This window comes from Monopterus albus, unplaced genomic scaffold (genome assembly GCF_001952655.1).
Source record: "Monopterus albus unplaced genomic scaffold, M_albus_1.0 scaffold192.1, whole genome shotgun sequence".
Taxonomy (NCBI): domain Eukaryota; kingdom Metazoa; phylum Chordata; class Actinopteri; order Synbranchiformes; family Synbranchidae; genus Monopterus; species Monopterus albus.
Genome location: NW_018128072.1, coordinates 429,204 through 451,574, shown reverse-complemented (window position 1 = coordinate 451,574; position 22,371 = coordinate 429,204). Strand labels below are relative to the sequence as shown.

Here is a 22,371-nt window from a genome sequence, read left to right as displayed (position 1 = left end):
CTGTTCTTGTCCATGGTTAGAGGTGGGTTTGAAAGTTCATCCTTTGACTTGAAAACAATAGTTGACACAACAATCAAGATGCATTTAGTGACTATTCTGGAGCTTTCAAATGTAATATCATCAGCTGAGGAAGATACAACTGAAAGCCTACAACAGCTACTAAGTGAATCTTGTGGTAGGGCTGCTTTTTATACATATTTTATTACACTGCCTGGCTTAGGGATTTTTTTCTGAAGCCACAGAGTTTAAAAAAGTATTCACACACAGGATTTTGGTTAAAAGCTTTGTCTAAATTGCACAGTGTTATCAAAATTAATATATATAGATGTCACTACAAGAGTGAGACAGTAAAGCTGCTTAAGTGGAGAAGTGAAGGACTGAAGGAACAAGGCACTGGAATAATGAAACAATTTGCAGTTATCTCCTTTATTTATTAGTATATTGTGACTGATTGCAATGCAGACAAACTGTTTAATCTATAGGCCGTGGTTTAAACAATGCCATTAGATATCAAAAGTCAAATGTCGCTGATAAAAGCAACTTCCTTCTCTTAATATAAAAAGCACTTCTGACTGTATAATATAAATGAAAAATCACACTGCTGTGACAAACAAAAGTACAGTAGATTTGCTACACACAAACTTGTTACATTTATTCAAAACAATATATAAATGTACATTGTTTGCTCTAGTAATAATTACATTTTCAATACAGGCAGTACGCTAACTGACATCTTAATGGCACTATGAACTGAGGAGTCACACCCTGACCTTGTCATATCAAATTGGTCTATAACACCCATAGTGCAAAATGTTTAGGATGGTAAACTCAGTATTTTCTTAAACATCAAACATTGGCAAAACTAGTCAAAGTGTACATCAGGTTTTCTGTTTGGCAATGGTACAAGACTCGAAATGTCATACACTGCTGTGTAGCTGTGTATGCACAGTGTAATTGTGGACTAGCTGCATTGTGCATTCAAAGGGAAACAAAAAAGAAAAGTAACAGCCTGGTGAACAAAGAGTTTTACTCCATTTTTCGATTCAACAGTTCATGATCAGTCAACAGCCAGAATTTACAGGCTTATTACACAAAGGCATTGATTTGTCCAGGCATGGCCAAGACATACAGTATGTTGATGGTGACATGATTGAGACACTGCACATGCAAATGTAATTATCTAGCATTTTTCCAGACTAATTATTTGTGTTCTTTTAAAATAAACAGAACTAACTTCTAAAACATAACTATTCCCAGGAGGTCTGCTGTTTGATTTCACATCTCAACACCAAACCATCATCAAACTTACTTCAACAGAGGGGCTCTGTTGCTGGAAGATTTCTCACAGTGCAAATACACTTTTTCCTCATTTAACTTTTAATCAAAAGTTTGATGTGACCTCACAACACAGAGCTGCTGATTTCAGTGTTGTTTTAAAGTTCATAAATTATTTTGTAATTGGTCAGTCCTGCCTTTCAAAAGCCATGAGTGTTCTAATCTAAACATTTAAGCCAGTTCAGGCTTGAAATGTAATGTGATTCATTTATTATAGTATCTCGACTAGGCTACTAAAACTGGTACTCTTCAGATGTATCTAAATGTTACTATGTATCCTAGTGTTGTGGTTTTCTGTGCTGCTTCATCTCCAGTTATTGTGCAAAATAAATGCCCAAATTACTATTTAACAGAGAATGTGTAATGTCATCTAATTCCACTTTCATAAACATAAAGTACTGCTCACGGTTAATGGTTTTGATACCTTGAAAATGAACAGTCTAAAACAACTGACAAAGGTTGCTTTGTTCAGACATTTATATGTTTCAATATATTGCAAAGTCTGATATCACTGACTATCATCGTGCATCCACTTACAACAGGCAGTTTGTAAAACTGTTAGTAATGGTCACCGTTCCATCGTCACGTAACGACTGAAAAGCTTGATCTCATTGCACTCACTTGCATGAAATGGTAATTAAACTGTATCTTAAATCAACATTTTTCTCCAATGACGCATAAGCGAGTGGAGAGTAGCGTGCTCAAAGATAACAGTAGGAGGTGGGTCTACCAATACATCTAAGAATATTTCTTTTATGTAGTGGACAGACACTGTCATAGGTGGACAGATGAGAAAAATGAGATTTCTTATGCAATACGAATACAAATGTACTCTCCGGGGTCAGATAAGGCATTCCTTTCCAAACATTTTTTTATGCTCAGAGATTTAGACACTGAGAGTGGGACTGAAAAGAGAGGGCTGGGGACAGTTTTCAATGAGGACTGGCCCAAGTAGGTATCATGTTTTGTTTTTTCTTGTTTAAAGACCTTTCTTTGAATTTAATCTCTCCATGTCATTGTAAGGCAAAAATTAAGTAGTGCTTCTCTGCATGCATACCACTATGTATACATCCAACACATGCACTATCTGCATAAAACATCCCATAAACATTCAACTGTTTATCCATGTTGATATTTCAGGCTGTGCAGTTTTCATGCTTCTCAGGGTGCGCTGAGCGTAATCCAACAGCAGTGCAATGAGGTGCATTTTTTCATCCATTTTCAAATTTGCTATTAATCCCTGCAGTCATTCTCCAACGACACGTGGCTCGGTGGGGCATCCCTTTCATTAAACCACAGGAAAAACAGTTTCTGCAATCCAGGGTATTTTAAGTCTCTTGGACATCCCCCTCCTCTGAGTACAGATGACAACAGAGATCACATCATTCAGTAGAGTATCCGTCAATCGACTCAACCAATCCCTGATTAGAATCTGGTAATCTTCACTCCAGAGTCGCCAACAATGAGACGAGCCATGGAAGGGTGAATCTGTGAAGTATTGAGAAATCATAAAAACATTTATTACTGATGATAAATACCAGCATGCAATCAATACATTAGTAATGCAGAGGCATACAGAACATCAGCTAAAGATATAACACATCTCCTTACAAGTTGGGAAAAAATAATCGTGTCATTGTCAACCATGTGAATGAGTCACAATCAAGTTATCACTGAAACAATAAATACAAAGTATCAACTTTTCAGCTTAGTAATCAAAAGATCAAACAAAATTAAAAATACTAATTGAATTTTGCACAATATAGAGATTTTCTGGAGGACAGAATGACACCCTACATGCTAGGGGTGCACGAAAATATCGAGTATTATGATATTACGTGTTGCAATACTGTATCGATTCTCAAAAACACAGTGTCAATTCTTAATTAAGAGCTCACATGCCAAGTAGTGCTATGTTGTTGGATATTACAGGAACTGACAAATACAAATGCAGATCCCTGTTCTGATCGCATAAAAAAGTAAACTTTTTTTACAGGAGATTTTGTGCAGTTACTACACACAGATGACAGCACTTCATGACAAGTATATTCAGTACTAAGCACTGTTTTTTTCTTTTTCTGACCTGGGCTTGAAGCGGCCCATAGGGCACAAGTTCTCCATCCACAGTGAGTGTTCCTCGTGTAGACAGGGGCTGCAACCTGAAGGCCCTGCAGGAAACATGGGTCACATAAGGTGAGCTGACAGAGTGGTGGGTTCCTCTTTCCATGGCAAAAAACAGTCTCAGCAGAGTGGCTCTGGAAATTCCCGCCCGCACAAAACTCAGGTGGATCAGCCCATCGTCAAACCTGGCCTGGGGTGCAGCATAGAGGTCAGCCCCAAGGTGGGTCTGATAAAGAGCCAGGACCAGGACAAAGTCCCCTTCAATTGTAACCCAGTCTCTGTTGGGAAGGGGTTGGTCGAGGGGGGGTAGCAAATCATCCCTAGGGAGATTTGAAGGCAGAGAGCCAAAAGGACGGTTCCTAAGGGGTCCTGCTGGCTCAGCAATTTCAAAGTTAAATGACGAGGACGGTGTGCGTAGAGAGGGTGAGGGTGAGGTGGAGCTTGGGGTGTTAGGACGGGGGGCAAGGTAGGATGAGGAGTGTGGGGAGGCACAAGATGGGGAAGAGGGGGGTGTGGGAGAAAGAGGAAGAGACAGGGAGGGGAGTTTAGGTGGGAGGGAGTTTGAGTGGGAGTGCTGGAGGAGGGAGAGGGGCCTTGGCCTGGAGGCGTTCTGGTTTTGGTCCAGTGTCTTAGGTTTGCATGAGAAAGGAGAGTGACGAAAGGGAGAAGAAATGGTGAGAGCTCGCTCTCGAGCAACGTTCAGTGGGTAGGGTTCTTTTGGGTAGTAGGTTCCATTCATATCCTCTACTCCATACGAGGTGCCAGAATCTGCCTCCATCTGCGGACTGGGCGGCTGGTTGAAAAGAGCGCTGGCTATCTGGCTTGAAGGGGCAGAATTCTTTCTTACTGCCTGTCTGGCTGCCTGAAGGTTATCTTGGTAAATGAAACAACCCTCTCCATCTTCATCTGCCTCTTGCCCGATGTCTGCCCCATATCTCTCTCCCAGTTCTCTTGCATGCAGTGCTCCCTCCCCCTCAACAGAACCACTGCTTTCCCCATCCTTCCCTGTATCCTCCTCCTCCATCTCACTGGAGTCCTGCTCTACTCTTCCCTCATCTTCTTTTTCATCTTTGATCCCTGCCAACCTTTCTTCCCTCCCGATATTGCATCCATCCCTTTCATTTGATTCTGAACTCATCCCTGACCTCTCTTCTGCTTCCATCTCCATCTCTCTCTCCCTCTCTCTGTCCTCCGCCAGGCTGCTTGCCCTCACCACACCAGTTCCTCCTCCTCTGGCCCTCTCCCTTCTCCTCTCTCTTTCTCGCTGCCTCTCCTCTTTTTCCCTCTCTCCCTCCCCCTTACGCAGGCTTCTCTGTTCACTGATACCCATGTCAGAGCAGGTGCGATGGATGGGTGTTCGGCAGAAGCCTTCGAGGCCTTCCGTGATACTGCGGGAGAGAGGTCTCCTTGGAGGAGGAGGTGTGGCATCTGGTGATGTGGGGACAATAGAGGGCAGCAGGTAGGACAGGCGACCCTTGTAGGAACGGAGAGAAGCTATGCGCACCAGGGTGCCCAGGGTGAAGCGAGCTGAGCCCAGACCACGATACCTGGAACAAGCAAAATTTAAGTAAAGCTATTCTTTTTTGAATACAAGAAATATTATACATTACATTATAAGATTAGAGTTATGTTTAGATAACCAAAGCCAACAGTGAATGCTTTTACAACATAAGCAACTACACGCACCTCTCACTCTCTATGTCCACATCGGACACAAAGCCCCACGCAACAGAAAGGAAAGAAAACAGTCTCCTGGGTGCTGCAGTATGACTGTTGTTAGAGGGAGCAGGACTTGTCGTCACAGAGACCAGGTCCATGGGTTGGACACCATCGCGACAGAGCAAAAAGCAGCAGTTCAAAAGGAGGGGCTCCCGAAGGCACATGTCATACCTACAGGAGATGTAAACCAATAACAAGACCTCTTGTTACTAAAGATAAAGTGAACTGTGCAATCGGTGTAGATAGGCAGTTGTTGTCAAAAACAACAAGTGTGTGCTCTATTGTTTAAAGGAACAAAACTTTTTAAGTTATTAACCAAGTTAATCTAGTTTTCAATAATTATAATAGAATAAATTAACTTATTCATCAAATCTGTCTTTGTCTTTTTTAGTTTGCCTTAAAGACAAAGTACAAAAAACTCTATTGCAAGATGGCATATCAAATATGTGATATGACAGACCTTATAATGCTAAGATTACATCTTGTGTACAACAACAGAACAGGTTATCGACAGCATCAGCTTTAATATGAAAATTCAGAGAGAAGAGTGAAGACTATCCCAGCACTTCTTGTTTTGTCTGGTTCCACATTTTTAAGGTGGTTGAGAAGAAACTGAAACTCGAAAGACACAGTACTCCCCTTTACAATACAAATAAGATACATGCTTACCCTGCGTAGTGATTGATGGAGCCAGCCAGTGCATTCCCAGAACCACAGGGCAGAACGCCGACAGGTGTTTTTATTGCTCGCTCCCAGTCAGGACGATCCATCAGCCCATTAATTACCTATGTAACACAAGAGAGAAAACTGAAATTGAGAAAATCCCATCAGTGGACAGAGTTTACACTGTACATGCACTAGTACAAAAACACATAAGAAGTTCTTTCCTTTTTGTTCATACCCCCTAATTTACACCATGATTTGCACTCTCACAAAAGCATTACACACCTCATGCAGCAGGCCATCCCCAGAAACAATGATGATGCCATCCCACTCTGGGAGTGATATCTCTCTGATAAGCTCCCTCGCATGGTTGTGACGCTCTGAGACACATTCATTATAGTTAGTTAACACCTGTTACATATGTATGTTCTATGTAAACCTATTATCTGCCCCTTGATGTGGAGTCTTACCTGTCTGTATGAGGTTGTAGCTGATACTGGCCTCTCTGATCATTGGCAGGATGTGGGTCTGACAGCACTGCATTGCCTGGCCTCTCCCACTGAAGGGATTTACCAAGAGCAGTAGTCGTCTGGGCCGAGGTAGCAGACTTCTGGAAAATTCTGTATAAAAAAATAAAATAAAATAAGGAAGAGCATGAATAAGATAAAACTCAGTTTTTGTCCAGAACAAAGAAAGGAACTAAAGGTTCACAGCATTTTCAAAGCCAGCCAACTGTGGAGTAAACTAAGCTTGTCATTATAGTGTTGCCCAACCTGGGACTTGAGTGCATTCAACCAATTGAGCCTCCTTCATTTCACCTCACAGGATCTACTTCACACGGGCCTTTGTATGTGGCGTGTGCATGTTCTCCCAGTGCTTGTGTGGGTTTGCTCAAGGTACTGCAGCTTCCCACAAGATATGCAGGTTAGGTCAACTGGAGACTCAGCTGGGAATGTGAGTGATTGTCTGTCTCTATGTGTCACCCCTGTGATAGACTGGTGATCTATCCATAGCGTACCCCTCCTCTTGCCCATTGTTAGCTGGCTAGTCTTCAGCCCCCTAAAGCTAATAGATGAACGATGCAAAACACTGTCACCCGAACTAACATTAAATAACATTTAGATTGATGGTAAAGAATAGGTGCTCAGAAGTTCATAAAACAGGGAGACAAAGATAAATGACTATATATCTAACCACTGTGCCGAAGCAATAAAATGAGACATTCTACTTTTTCATCAGCCCAGGTATGGTCCTTTAATAAATAAATAGCTTCTTAGGTTAGCTCCAAAATTTGGTATAGTAGAAATGGATGCCAACAGGAGAATGACTGCATGGCAGATAAAGCTGAATTATGCAACAAACTACAATAAATCAAATCAACAGAAAACCCAATTAACCACAACTTTAATGCCCATAAACATCTAAATTTACAAATTCAAGACAGGAAGTGATCCAGAAATGAAATGATTGGGTAAGAAAGCTGTAATAGATAAATAACGAAGGATGAAGGCTACACGCGTAAGGCAGAAAATAAACTAGAGGTCAAACAGAAGACTGGCAAAACTGAAGAAAACAGGATGAACTGCTACACAGTATAAATGAAGCAAGAGCAGGCGAGACAGTGAATATCTGATAGAGGATTAAGGGTTAAAAGTAGAAAAGAGGAAGGAGACAGGAAAAGACTGGAGATGCTGGTTATGTGTGTGACGCATAGGCGATAGTGAGAAAGGCAGGAGCATGCAGAGGCACACACAGCGAAAATAAACAATGAACAGGACCTTGCTATCTGTTTGATTACTGAGTGCATGGGAAGGGGAGGTAAACTGCAGCCGTCCCACCCTCCCTGTCTCTTTTGATACTGAATGATACAGGCCATGTGGGCCAGATAGATAAGGGCAAAGAAAAAAGAAGTATTAGATAAGTAAACTGAAGTAAAAGATGTAGCTATAAAAACAAACAAAAACAAATCCAAACTAAAAACTCTGAACAATAAATCTCAGTCTCAAGTGTAGCATTAGCCCCACTTTGTTTTGCTAAAAAACTCTGAACTATGTCCACTCAGTGACAAAATATGTTCACTGTACATACAGACACGTCTTCGGTCACTGTGATATTAAGTTATATTTAGTAAGCATTTACAAAGGAGTTGGCATGAGACAACGTTATGTGCTTTCTTGTAAACAACAGGTATTTAAGACTTAACACTGACAAACATTTAGGTCTGCCAAAGTAAATCTTTCGAACACTGTTATCAGTACTGCTCTCTGAACAAAACCAAGCATATCAAAAAGCAAAGTTCCTTGATAAAAACAGAGCAAACTCAGGAAATTAGCATTGCTGCAACATCAGTATCATTAATGACAACATGTTGCTCACTACAACCACAATTACTAGTGAAATTGATTAGTCAATGTAAAATGAATCAACTATTTTGATGACCAAATAATTTGTCCTCAAATGTGAACATTTGCAGCTTTTCTCCATTTTTTTTAGATCTATAAAACTGAAGATCTCTGGGCTTTGGCCAAAACAAGACATTTGATGATATCATCTTGCCCTATAGAAAATTGTGATTGGTATTTCCACTATTTTGTAGAAGATTAATCAGTTCTAAAAATAATCCTCAGTTACAGCCCTAGTGTTTAGTCATAAATAAATTTTAATCTGAAGCCATTTTGTAGGTCTCCACAAGTTGATTATTATGACATACTGATGTAAAAGTTACCTAAAATGTAAGAAAATGCATCTCATTTAAAAACTGCTAAAAGAACACAGTGTACACGGTTGTACAGAAGTGCAGAAAATGTATAGACTACTAGTCACCAGTATGGTCCTGTAATAAGTAAAAACCATGACACATCCTCAGGCTGAATAAGCAAGCCACCTGTGAGATACACACTCACCTGTGTCAGCAGTGACAGTCACCCCTCTGAGCAGACACTGCACAGCAGCCGACCACCTCTCAGCTTCAGGCCTGCTTTCTGCCAGGTAGGCCCTCACCTGCCTACGTCGGGACACCCCTTTCCGTCGTTTGCCTGGGGGGTACCAGTACAGCACCAGGAGAGGGGGTGCAGGGATGCGAGGGCAGCTGCACCCCACTAGCTCTGACAAAGGCAGCAGCAGACGGGCTTCCTTTCCCGGCCGCAGTGACAGGCGCTGGATGTGTATGTGGGTGTGGGTGAGAGTCAAGGCATAGTTGGAGGCCAGAGCCAGAGTAGGGGAGACAGCGTGGGAAAGTCCACCTGGGCCACCAGGACTGTTGGGGCAGCTGTCATTGTTGGTGTTACTGCCTGATCCCCAGCTGGCAAACTGGCCATGAAGGAGGGCTTCTCCAGGACAGGGTGAAGAAGGTTCTGGGGATCGCATCCTCACTGCAGAGGTGGGCCAAGTGTTTCAGATGAAAATGAAGTCTAAAAAGCTTTAGGGAGTTTTTCTACAGTTAGAGGTTTCAAGAATAAAGTCTGGCAGCTCTCAAGGTTTGCAGGGAAAATTGAAATGTATCTGACTATCGGTCTGAGACCTTTAGGCCTGAAATCTCCTGGAAATCATTCTTCCTCAGTGCTTGAATAAAAAAACCTAATAATAATAAAAAATAAATCAGCTCTGAGTCTCGGTTCCCATCTGTCGATCTCACAAGTAAGTCTTCATTTGAAAAGAAAAATAACTACTTCCAGTTCAGAGGTTCCTCTGTTCAGCCTATTTTTCCAGTGAAGATGGGAACTGCTAAAGATCAGTCTTTGTATCACAGTTACAAAGCTCCTGTGGTGTCAATTCAGTTTAACTTGACAAGCTGTCAGTTTCTACAGTTTACAGGTGAAAAACAAATAGTCACATTTTCTACATATTCAAAACCAACATGACTTAAAAATGTAATTTCTTACTAGAAGATCAGTCATTTAAACAGAAGTGTTTCTCACAAAGAGTGCATATGTAAAAAAAGTTTACATTACAACATAAAGCTGCCAATTGTGTTAATATAAAACAGCTGAGCAGCTATTCAATATTAATAAAGTCTTTAAATAATTACATAAATGAACAAAAATAAAACTCTTGCATTGAAAAACTTATTGAGCGTGAACAAGACAAAAACACCTTGTTTAGACAAGGAGGCTACAATAATTTAATTAAATTAACACATATGTAAAGATTTCTGTAAAGTCATCAGATAAATGCTGCTGAAATGCAATTAATGTCAAAAGATATACCTTTGATACCTGTGTTGCTATCTGCAATCTCAGTGATAAGAGGAGTGACTAGGCCAGTCCTTTAGCCAGTAGTGTGATTCATTTAAATTTCATCTCAGCAAAACACACCTTCATTAATTCATCATCTACTCCTGAACACTGGGTAAGACAGGTGACTAACACTAGACAACATCAAGAACAACAACAAAAAAGACAAACAAGGAGACAGCTCCAGGCAGGTCCTTGGTTCATGTCATGGTAATGTTCTGGTGCCAAGCCTCACGTTCCCTCCCAAAGAACTTTGTTCCTGTATGAGGATGGAAGAAGGACAATAATCAAGTGTAATAGTGGAAAAACAATGTGTATTTTTAGAGCAGATGCGTAAGAGACTGACATTAAAGAAGGAAGCACACCAAACCAAATAAATAAAAACATTTTTGCTTCTACTTTACTTGGATTTCACTGAGCAACGAAGAATATTCCTAATATCACACGTAGGACACAACAAGTATGGAGAAGAATTGTTATAAGAAAAACAGATTACAGCTATAGGCAGTAACTATACAACATCCATAATTCTCAGTGACCTTTGGTACGTCTTTGTTGAGGCGTAGAATGACTCAGAATTACACATCCTCAAAATGCTTTGCTGAGGCACGGCTTTATTGTGGATGAAAGGCTGCATGACAATTACCACAATGAGTTGGTATTTTCATATTCAGGGCTTTTTCTAACAACATCTGTTGATAGTGTCTCTTAAAAAAAAAAATCTGAGTCTGGGATTGAGTTTGTGCAAATTGCTGACCTACATGGCACTGGGTTTTAGAGGTTTTGGAACATTAGTATGTAGCCTAACAATCTTTCTCCCAATATAGATGCAGGTTTACAATGGGCCTGATCATTAAATACATATACAGTATCAAACGAGCGTTGGACTCTCTTCACAAGCAACTTTACATAACTGCATTACATATAAATGACTAGTTTAATCATTTCCCAAAGGGTCTCCCTGCACATAATGTAAAAGCACAATAAAGGGATATTACTATTATATAAATGTGTGTATACACTGTAGATAAGAGGGTACACTAATGTTGGACTCCTCTTCAGCAAAGTCCAGCTCATTAGACTTTGGTGCCTCAAAGTACAGTTCCTGGAGTTTCATTACGAAGCTAATCAATAATTTCGTCACATCTTTCTTTCAAGTTTTATAACAGCTAGGGAACATTATGCAAGCTGTGGTGCAGACAAATGATGTCCTGTTCTGATAAAAACACACAAAAAGAGCCTAAGTGATGCCCATTGTTGCACCTTAAGTTAAGACCTTGGAACGCAGGGCGGGGGCACCCAGAAATAATAATCAGCAGCCTAATTTGGTTTCCACACAATGAGGCTGCTGTATATGGAGTGACTTCGGGGTATTCTGGGGCAAGTTTCGGTTAGCTTAAACTCTGAACTCGAGAACAGTACTGTATGCTACGGGGTATGTAACACACTTACTTAACAGCAGAGTTAAAGGCTTGTTGATCATTAACCCCGATTATCTCAAATAAAAGCTTTATTTCACTGTTACCGTTAGCTGTCAGGTTGACACGCTACTGGCCAGCTAACTTACTAAACCTGGCTTTACTTTAAAACGTTTTAGCATAGCCAAGCTGAAGAGACCATTTCATAAGCGTTACAGCATCCGAAGTTGTCAACAGAAAGAACTTAATATTGTACGGGAATACTATTCAACGCCAAATCACGGTGACATGACCGCAAATGTTAGCTAACCGTTAACTGCAGCCTGACACAGTTAGCGGTACCTGTCAGTTCCTTACTTAACATTTAATCTAGGTTCACGCCGCCTTAACACACCATTAAATTATATTCATCCGAAAAACACTAGACCTCACTGTGGTTACACTTAAAAGCCCGCATCTGCCGTTTTCACGTCTCTTGTTCATTATGAGGTATCCAAGCTAACGCCAATGCCGTTAGCTAGCTATGATCTATCAAGCTGAGACAAATAATGCTAGCTCAAGGAGTTCTGTTTATGCCAGTGTCTGATGAGAAAAAGCAAAGTTAATACAGCACAACAGAAACATAAAGAAAAAGCCTACAGTTAGCTACCTCATGTTGTCTCCCTTCTCGCGTCGACACAGTGGAAGCTCTGAGAGCTGTGGCTCTGTGCAGGAAGTTCGCGGAGCGGCAGAGCTGCAGCTTTGAGCAGCAGAGAGGAAATCCAATGACTAGATGGAAAACATTGCAACACCCACCGACATTCTCCAATCATTGACAAACCACCACTTCCTCTGTTGTTTTTTTCCCCCAATTCCAGCTCCTATCAATATTGATCACAAGATTTGACTTACAGCCTCAATAAGGGCTGAAAACTGCCTATGACAATGTCAGCGACAAGATGCATATGCAAGGTTGCGTTGGCTCTCCAATAAAACAACAAGACAACTCATTTTGTACAGCCAATCTTTTATTTTTATCAGACTGCATGGAAAACAAAAAGACAGTCTAGTTCTTGTACCCACGGCTTGGTCTGCGACCACGAGCTCTCTCGAACTTCCTGCCCTTAGAGCGGACGTAGGGTCTGGAGAAGAGAAAGGAGAGTGATGACAAAACAAACTCAACATTCATACAATATGATCAAACAAATATACATTGTACTGTATCTAATATGAGCTTAGCTTTATTATTTTCTCAACATCAATGTTGCATTACAAATCAGGACAGAGCTAACCTAACACTCCATTAATAAAAAGGTTTAAGGGTCACAGTTAAAACCAAAACATTTTTTCATTAAGCTTCAGTATTACCTCATTATTTAGTGTTCTACACAGCATTGGCTGTGACTTAGTGCTAGTACAATGGAGCCCAATGGAAGTGGGTTTCTCCTGCTAAAAACTATAAAGCAACAATTAATAAACAAAACTCCAAAATTTGTCAATAGATTCAATGTGATATAGAAGTATTTGAATAAAACACAGCACGGTATGTAGATCATCTTGTGTAATAATAATAACTGTCATCTATAGAGAAGGGCATGGCTGTTGCATTGTTAAAAGATAGTTTTGAGAATCCAGAGTACAGTTTATCAATTATCGTTTCTCCAAATTTCTCCCAATTCTATTTATTTATATATTTTGCCTGAATTCAATTGAACATCTCAGCAGATAACACTTTCCCCAATCTTTCTTACACTTATTTTTACTTTACTTACAAAGGAATTTTAAGTTATAAAAATTCTGTGGCGTAAACAATGTATAATTTTCAGGGTTGAGGTACATATTAGGTGCATATAAGAGCTGTTTTATCTCTATATGTGAAATTCACTAAAACAAGTACGGTACTGTGTATTAGAATATCAACAAGAACATAAGATAACTTTTGTAACAAACAATCCCTCTCAAACCCCACAACTCCTGCTTATGTGTAACAACATCAAACACTGATTAAATCAAACCAGGCAGATTTGACACCCTTGAATGTATTGACACTTAGAAAAACGGGAGAGAAAAACTGCTTAACAGCTTAATTACTAGATAAATTACTCTTAGCAAAGAGCCAACTGATATTTCTGATGATTAGCCATTATAATTAGTGATTAACATCAAACCATCGACCCCCAAAAGAGCCAGTGAAGGTACAGCCAGTCACTTTTATGAGACAAAGAACAGGACAAGACGACAAAAAAGAAAAAGGGCAGGACGGACAATGCCACAGAGCCGAATGTGTAAAGACATATTTTATATTCTATCTGCAAATGCAAGACAGCCTACTCGTCAAAATAATTTCCAGAAGAAGAGTTAAAAGTCGTCATCTCGTCATGCCTCTGTGGCAGCCCGACTGGAAAGAAGGCCTTACTTAAATATTTTGCTGTGCATTTAACAGCATAACTGTATACGTACTTGGTGTGGCTGTGAGGGGTTCCAGGGGCGTTCCCAAAGTGCCTGTACACCTCTCGGGCTTTGCGGGGTCCTGGAGAACAAATGTCACAGATTTCGAGATGTTACAAATGCTATACAACATCTCAAAATATAACACTAATCTGCAGACCATCTTAAAAGGGTAAATGCCAATGCTTAACAGCTGAAATCTGTTACGCTTCTGTATAAAAATCTAACTTTCATTCATAAATGTTTCACATACCACATTTAAAGATAAGTTTGCCCATCTCTACTTTATTGCGCCAGAGATCTAAGTAAGTTCAGTGAGAACTAGAACAATTCTCTCAATATGGGGATGTTCGATATCGACAAAAAATATCTGGATTTTGGGGGGTGTTTTGTTGACAACGATAAGCAGACTATCAAAAAATGTGTTTAAGTCTCAAATTGTACTGGGTCGCTCTTGTTAATAGCACATTAATTGTTTCTTATTAATAATATTAATGGAAGCAACATATTTCATTTGCTGATTTACTTAAAACTGAAGCATTCAAGTACAATACACAAACCAGTGTTTTCCACAGAATTAATCTACTTGTTTTTCCTGTAACACTGAAGTGATCTGTTAATTTGCACATACTCTACTCACAGGATACTGCCCTGTATTCATTTGCACACTGTTCATATGCAGACACTCCATATTTATCTTTGCACTATTTACATCCATTGAACTGTTCACTCATGTAAATTATAATCTTATTCTGCACTGTTTCATTCCATCTCATCCCATTGCACTAGTGTTCCATAAGCTTAATGTACCTGTCCATTACTGTAATGTGAATCCATAGTCTGTTGTATATCATATTGTTGTATATCTTACTGTAAATATCAACTGTACATATTAATTGGTAAATTAGTTCTGACTGTTCATATTGTAGATACTGTGCACTCTTCAATGCTGTTATTGCACTTCTGGTTAGATGCTAAACTGCATTTCATTGCCTTGTACTTGTACATGGGTAACGACAACAAAGTTGAATCTAATCTAATATATAGTAATACTATAGAGCAGGGACGGGCAAGTCCGGCAAATACCTATTCACTTTGTCTTTCCTCACTCCATCTTCATCTAAGATGGTATCTTCCAGCTTCTGACTGACTGAACACACCTGATCCAGGTAATCAGCAGTGGATAGGGCATGGACAGTTGGGGGAAAAAAGGTAGTAGCTGTTGAGCCTCTGTGCTTACTGTTGTGCTGTTCTGCAATAGCTCTCTCACAGAAGCAGCATGTTGGCTGCTGCCCTCCCCCTCTCCTACTGTACATGTCCTCTCTTCAGCTATCTTTTCCTGACCCTCTCTTGCTGCTCCAGTAGCACCGGTTGAAGCCAGTAAATATTCAAAATGAATCAAGTGGATCACTAATCACACTGATCAGACCGATAAGCTTTCCCACGTGTATTTTTCGATATTCCTTTGAACTGAAAAGGCAAAAATTCAGTGTCAAGAGTTTAGGAATTAGCATTAACTTTATCCACTTGCAGAGCAGCCCATATACATCCATGCTATATACAGTGTGCTAACCTCTGCAACAGCTGCATTCTAATGCTAGCTTAGCCAGCCTTACTAGCTTGCTACAGTAATAACATTAGAAAAGGCAACTGACAGAGTTGTGTTATAAAAGCAAACACAGAAAAGATAAGCTATTCACAGATTGCCTGTTGTCATGCGTTTGTGTGCGTGTGTGTGAGGCAAATAAGAGCGGGAAAGGGGGCTGAGCGAATATGTGCGCTACGCACAGCACTACATTGAAATCTTATTTTTGACTTTGCTAAAACATTTTTAGGCAGCTTAAATTGAGGTGCAGCAGTCATGTACATGCTGCAAGCACTCCTAATACGCACATACAAAAGTCTAAGCTACATGACGCAGCGAACGTGTGGACTCAAGTGTTTTTCATTGTTTTTGTAAAGTGTGTGGTGCTTGAAGCGCTGTCAACAATAACTGCTTACATTAGCTTCTGCAATTGCAAATTGTATTATAGTTAGGAAATTAATTCATGTTTACTTACCTGACAGCAGCACTGTACCATGTCCTCTGGGAGTAGCCAAAGCCAGTTGGTCAAAGGTCATCACCTGACCGCCTGCCTTCAGGATTCTGCGCCGGGCACCATCGGTTACCCTCAGAGCACAGATCTGTGGGACAAACACGACATGAGTTTGCCAACAGCTTTGCAGTACTGTAGGGAGATTCTTGGTGCACAGAAGGGTATCTTTCAGGGGAAAAATACAGCAGTGGGTGAATTCTGCTGCTCTACAAAGGAGGCATTACCTTGAGCTTGGGGATATCTTGAATCCTGACATCATCAGTGACTGTTCCCACAACAACAGCAATTTTGTTGTCACGACCAGGCATCTTCATCTTACGGATCTGGGAAAGGGGAAGCAAAGTCAGAAACTCAATATGAAAAAACAAATGTCTGAACAAGTGAACACCAAGTGTCAATTACAGACGATATATAAACTACAACCATATAAACAACAACTAAGGATGCACCAATACAACTATAGTTCTACCAATATCTCAACTAAGTGTATCTGACATACAAAGTACTTCTTGGATACCAGTTCTCTCTTTTCCCCAGATTTAATTTCTGGGACTCACTGCACAGAACTCATCTGATTATTTTTGTGTGAGGTCAGGAATGCTGTGGCACTTAGTTTGTCCACTGACTAAAGAAATTAAACTGATTACAGAAACACAGAATTTTAGACATTGACACAGAAGCAACATGATGTGGATCTGTCACATCACTAGTGCGTCCCTAAAAACATTGATCATACTGAATCTTAATGTCACCCAACTGATGCTGAAACAGTTCTGTGAGTGTGCCTTGTCAAAATTACATTCCACTGTCAAAAAAAAGAACTTGTTCCATATTACAATAGGCTTAAACAATAAAACTAACTCCACTGAGGACAAACACGGAATTCATTAGTGGTGGACTGGGTGAGAGAAATGAGACTGACCAGGCGAGAGATGGAGATGGGAGGCCTGTTGGTTCTGCTCATGAAGAGCCTCCTCAGGACAACCTTGTTGAAGGGAGCATTGGAGCGACGAGCCAGGAACCTGTACAACTGCACAGACCCAGCAGGAAAGTTGAGCTGACAATTACTACTATTACTGGTGTTATTATTCCAATGATTAACCCATGTGTATATATAATTACCTTGACAAGGAGCCTCAGATAGATATCCTGGCTCTTTGGCTCTTTCCTGTGCACCTTACGGTCCTTGTTGTGCCTGATGTCAACTCCCTTGAAAAGCAAACAGGAACACGCTAACACCTAAGCTTCACCTCAAAAACATGACATCTCTTACATCCAGGCTCCACCTTTCATCCATTGCACTGTGACAAGCCACACGCTTAATAAAACAAACTATAAGCAGACTCACTAACGTCACCAAATAAACTTTTACATTAAAATCTCAGCTTAACATTTGCCAGAGGCCGGTTCACACGTTGGCACTCCACAGCTAACTGCTATCATGAATGGCACAGCAAAAAAGCCTTCACTTAATGTATGATCGAACACAGGCAGACTTTGGTAAAATATAAATTCTTTACACGTAACATTCCGCATTTTTAACTACCCCCGAACCGCGCTTCAAATCAGCCTCAAGGCGTGAAGCCGCTATCTGTATAGCACTGAAGTCGGTACGAAGGAAGGGTAAGCTAATATGAACTAGGTGGCCAAATAACACAAAATCATGACAGCAGTGTAACGTAAATCATGTTTACAACCAGTGCAGCTTGGAAATAAGAAGACTAGTTTCTTTAAATCACTAGATGACCTTGGATACTCAAACTATCATGTGTGAAATTATGTACTAGAAGCACCTACCATCTTGTAATCAGAGCGAAAAGGGAAAAGGAAGAGTCGAGGTCTCGCGATAAACAGTGCTCAGAACTTTCGGGTTTCTGATTGGTTACTAAGTGTTCACTTCCTGTTGGCCAAAGCTAAACTACTTTGAGAATGTAGGATGGTGCCTCCAGTGGTAGAAATAGCAAGAGAGATTTACAGCCTATTACTGAGAATTTAAAGGACGATTTTGATTTATTTCATTAATTTGTACTGTTGAGTCCTTAAGTTATGAAAAAAATAAATATAATTTATAAAATCTCATGTATCTCATGTATTTGCACTCCACGGCTCCCACATAGCATATTTAGTCTCTGCATTATATTGTGTTCTTGTAGTATTTTTATTTGCTTCCTTCACTCACTGTTTTAAAGTGCCTTAGATTTGACCCTGTGGTAGTGGGAACGGGGCAGGACCCAATAAAGATGTCTGGAGACTGGAGAGTAGCTTCAAATAATTCTTTATTTCATGCATGGAGAGAAGTCATACACCTGCACATATGATTACCTTACTAACTTTAGCTATATTGACTATGGGGGGTATTTGGTGTTCTCTTATACCTCCCTCAGTCAAATTTACCACTTTTCTAGTTTCATCACCTGTGGCTATAATAATGTCCCTGTCAGTATTTCCTTGTGTGTTAATGTTTGGATCATATATCTCTCCTGATGCTGCATATTTACAAAAGGGCCCTCTGGCCTGGGGTGCGCCCCCCTTTGGACCTTAACTGCTCTCCCTACATTGTACTGTTGACAAATGACACATTGTTCTGTCCAGTCTGCGCATGCCTTTGCTATACTATCATGATACCAGGTGCGCAAAAATATGTCCTGCATCCCCCCTTTGTGCACATGCGCAGCACCGTGCACAAGCTTAACAATATAAGGTAACACACAACTTGTCCTGCTGGTGAAATCCACAAATTATTTACAAACATACAACCTTGTTGCTGCCACCTAGCTTTTTCCTCCGCTGACGCTTGTGCCTGCATCAGTCCTACATCGTACTTTTGGGCTAGGGGCTGTTGAGCTACTGCTCTGGCAGCTTGTTTAACTACTGCATCATCCCCTTGTTGTGCTGCCTGTTTAGCAACTGAATCAGCAAAGGCATTTCCTAAAGAAACAAAATCATTTTTGTTAGTGTGTGCTTCACATTTTACTATAGCTAATTTGCTTGGCAAAATCAATGAATCCATGAGCTCTTTAACTTGTGGACCATTCTTAATAGGAGTACCAGCTGCAGTCAAATAACCTCTATGCTTCCAAATACTACCAAAATCATGTGCAACACCATGAGCATAGCGTGAGTCTGTGTAAATAGTAACATTTTGTCCTGTAGCCAAATGACAAGCTCTTGTTAATGCATGCAGCTCTGCCTGCTAAACTGAAAAATGATTAGGTAACTTTCCTGATTCAACAACTTCTGACTGCGTAACAACTGCATAACCTGTATTCAGAGTTCCCTGCAGGTTCTTGGATGAACTGCCATCTGTAAAATACACTATGGGATCATCACTGAGTGGTAAAGGTGTGTCAAACATGTCAGAACGACCAGTGTATGTTTCTTGTACCACAGCACAACAATCATGTGGCTCTCCATCTTCTGATGTTGGTAACATGCTAGCAGGATTCAAAGGTGGTGATCTGTGAATAATGATATTAGGTAAGGATGTTAATGCCAATTCATATCTACTTTGTCTTGCCGCTGAGAAATGCTAAGTTCCTGCTCTTAACAACATTGCATGCACCGAATGGGCAACATACAGATGACATTCATGGGACAAGACCAGGTCAGATGTGACTTCCACTGCATAGACTGCTGCTGCAACAGCTCTGAGACATGGAGGAAATCCCCGCTCTGTGGGATCAAGTCTGGTGGAAAAATAGCCAACAGGTCGTTTAGCACTGCCGTGCTGCTGTGTCAAGACAGTTTGTGCAAAACCATGTGACTCATGCACATACAGGTGGAAAGGCTTCTTGTAGTCAGGTAAACCAAGGGCTGGTGCTGAGAGCAAAGCATGCTTAGTGTCTGCAAACGCTGCTTCTGCTTCCTGAGTCCACTCCAAAGGCTCTGGGCTCTGGGCCAACATCATGTCATACAAAGGCCGGGTCATAGCTGCAAAGTCATTGATCCAGGGCCTGCAGTACCCCGCCATGCCCATGAATGTCCTCATTTGTTTCTTATTCACTGGCTTGGGAGTTGAGACTATTGCTCGCACTTTCTTCTGTGATAAGCAGCGTGTGTCACCTTAGAATATAATCATTTTAATTTTTTTTTAATATGTTTTACTTATTCCCAATATATGAACAAAAAGTAAATCTTTTATTTTAATAGCCAAAACAAGAGTTTCAGTAGGATGATTAAATGAGTTGCATGATTGTATCTGACACCTGCATACTGTATGTACATCATTGTCTTGGGGAGACAGGGAAGTTAAAATCAGATAAAAACACACCACATCTGAACAATAATTCATGTGGGCTAAGATGTAAGATTTGTCTTATTTAGGATCCCTTCCTGGTGTTCTCTGTAAATCTAATGACTCTGCTACTAAAATTCTGTTTTTAAATAAGTCTCAACTATTGTCATTATCTAACAAAAACTCCAATCACAGAGCTGAGGATTTCAGTTTTATTTGAGTTTGCAGTCATGCTGCTGTCTGAAGTGACAGAGGAAGATTGTGAAAGTCAATGCGATGCCTCCCACAAACGCTGTCCGTGCCACAGGTGGAACCAGAGCAAAGTTCACTGCCTGAGATGATGAAAGCAAACAAAATATATGCAGTCATTCTACAGGTGTGCATATGCATGAATCTGTGTGTGCTGCCACCGAGTACATAATAATGATACAAGAATATCTCACCTGCATTGTTGACCAAAATATTACTCCAGCCTAAAGACATGCACAGATAGACAGACACATTATTCTGAGCATGTTGCAATCATTTTTATTATTTAGTTTAACACAAACAACCTCTGACTTCATTATGTACCTTGTAAGATGTCCAGAATTTCTGTCTCCAGGTTTCAAGCAAATCCTCTTTGTTTTCTAGTAAACTCAAACCTAAAACATAAAGGTAGACAGATATTAGTAGAAAAAAATAAGCACAATGAAGAATTTATATACTCACTGCAACACATACCAATATAAAAAGCACTGATGGTGAGGGGACCTGCGATCAGCTGATCCACCACAACTTTCCCTGTCACTGCCTTTACTCCACCTCCTGGCAGCATCCTCTCCAGCCCTCTGAACCAGTGGTAGTTGAAGTTGGCATGAAAACAAAAACCGACAGTTGCCACTCGAGCCGTCTGACTCCAGTCGATGCCAGCTGAATCCTCTGATGTGGATCCTGACACAGGTTTCCCACCCAGCACACTCTGCTGTATGATGTCAGCAGAAGCAAACAGCATTGTGTATCCTAGCACGTTACTGATGTATGGGTGAGCCTTGAATACAGCCCAGGCTCGGTTCATAGTGCCAACCTGATCGGAGAGAGAAGCTGAGTTTATAACATGGGTACCACTGCTCTACAATGATTTTTTTTAATGAACAAAGACTACATATAGAAAATGATCACTGCTATGTCTTAAGCCACTCTAACCCTCCTGTAAAATTTCCAACAATAAGGGATATTTTCTCTTTTCTGTTGGACAAGGAGGAGCTGAAGTAAATCTATTAAGTGAGGAGGGTTTTGTTACAGGTCAAAGTTCTGCCACTGTTGCTGAGAATGTGTGATAAGACCTTTATCAGCCTTTAGGGAACTCTGAGAAAATAACACGTCAGAAATATTAAAGAAGTGAGCAACAGAGCACAAATGTGCAGTAGACAGCAGAGAGGGCATGAGAAAAACTCAGGCTGAATAGTTATTATTCTGAATTTGTCCTAGTCCTGAGCACATTGCACACAGTTTTTATGACACAATGAGTTACCTCTCAAAGTCACTGGAGTAATTCCCCCCTAAAACAGTAAGTGTCACTTACCACAGATTTTTCCAACTGAGTGAAGTTGAGACCACACCACAAGGTTAGCTGTGCTGCGCTCTGGTCAGAAACACATGTGGTGTCACTATAAATAGATGCCACTGCTGCAGCACTGCTTCCTGCCTTTGAGAAAAGTGCCAGGCAATGCACACAATCTTCATTTTATCAGAGCAAAGAAAGGAGATACAATGAGTTGTTACACACAAGGGGCTTGAGTAAAAATTGCCAACAATGTGAAAGAACTTAGATCCGGTATAGTAGAAATGTGTTAGTCGTAGTACATGCATGTGATACAATGTACTACTACTACTCAGTGGCGGGCCGTGCATTTGGTACCTGGGCCTTCAGTGGAGACTTACCCGACTTAATTCACCTCTTAATACCACTACTGTACGTCGCAATTATAGAAACCATCAATGCTATACAAAAACGCAATATAATAAAGTGTGGCATTACAGAGAGAGAGGTATTTCGCGTATTCAGGGTGAATACCATTTTTACTAAAGCAAGAAACCCAGTTAAGACAACTCCAAAACCTCTACACTACAACCGCAACTGTGAT

The 22,371-nt window shown here is 40.6% G+C and overlaps 3 protein-coding genes across 3 annotated transcripts; all 3 read right to left on the bottom strand.

The window, feature by feature from the left end:
* Positions 1-421: 421 nt before the first annotated feature.
* Positions 422-12,405, bottom strand: sphk2 (sphingosine kinase 2). The gene is made up of 9 exons (XM_020617575.1): positions 12,138-12,405; positions 10,044-10,329; positions 8,742-9,209; positions 6,309-6,458; positions 6,124-6,218; positions 5,845-5,960; positions 5,143-5,346; positions 3,419-5,003; positions 422-2,823 (listed from the first exon to the last, which is right to left on the bottom strand). The coding sequence occupies exons 3-9, from the start codon at positions 9,202-9,204 to the stop codon at positions 2,761-2,763; spliced, it is 2,676 nt and encodes an 891-aa protein (XP_020473231.1). The 5' UTR covers positions 9,205-9,209; positions 10,044-10,329; positions 12,138-12,405; the 3' UTR covers positions 422-2,760.
* A 69-nt stretch (positions 12,406-12,474) lies between these two features.
* rpl18 (ribosomal protein L18) lies at positions 12,475-17,911 on the bottom strand. Its single transcript, XM_020617577.1, has 7 exons — positions 17,809-17,911; positions 17,134-17,220; positions 16,934-17,041; positions 16,236-16,334; positions 15,976-16,099; positions 13,928-13,997; positions 12,475-12,609 (listed from the first exon to the last, which is right to left on the bottom strand). The coding sequence occupies exons 1-7, from the start codon at positions 17,809-17,811 to the stop codon at positions 12,534-12,536; spliced, it is 567 nt and encodes a 188-aa protein (XP_020473233.1). The 5' UTR covers positions 17,812-17,911; the 3' UTR covers positions 12,475-12,533.
* Positions 17,912-20,402: 2,491 nt separating this feature from the next.
* Positions 20,403-21,959, bottom strand: LOC109970246 (mpv17-like protein). Its single transcript, XM_020617674.1, has 5 exons — positions 21,810-21,959; positions 20,969-21,311; positions 20,819-20,889; positions 20,689-20,718; positions 20,403-20,577 (listed from the first exon to the last, which is right to left on the bottom strand). Exons 2-5 carry the CDS (start codon positions 21,300-21,302, stop codon positions 20,458-20,460), a joined length of 555 nt encoding a protein of 184 aa, XP_020473330.1. The 5' UTR covers positions 21,303-21,311; positions 21,810-21,959; the 3' UTR covers positions 20,403-20,457.
* Positions 21,960-22,371: the final 412 nt, after the last annotated feature.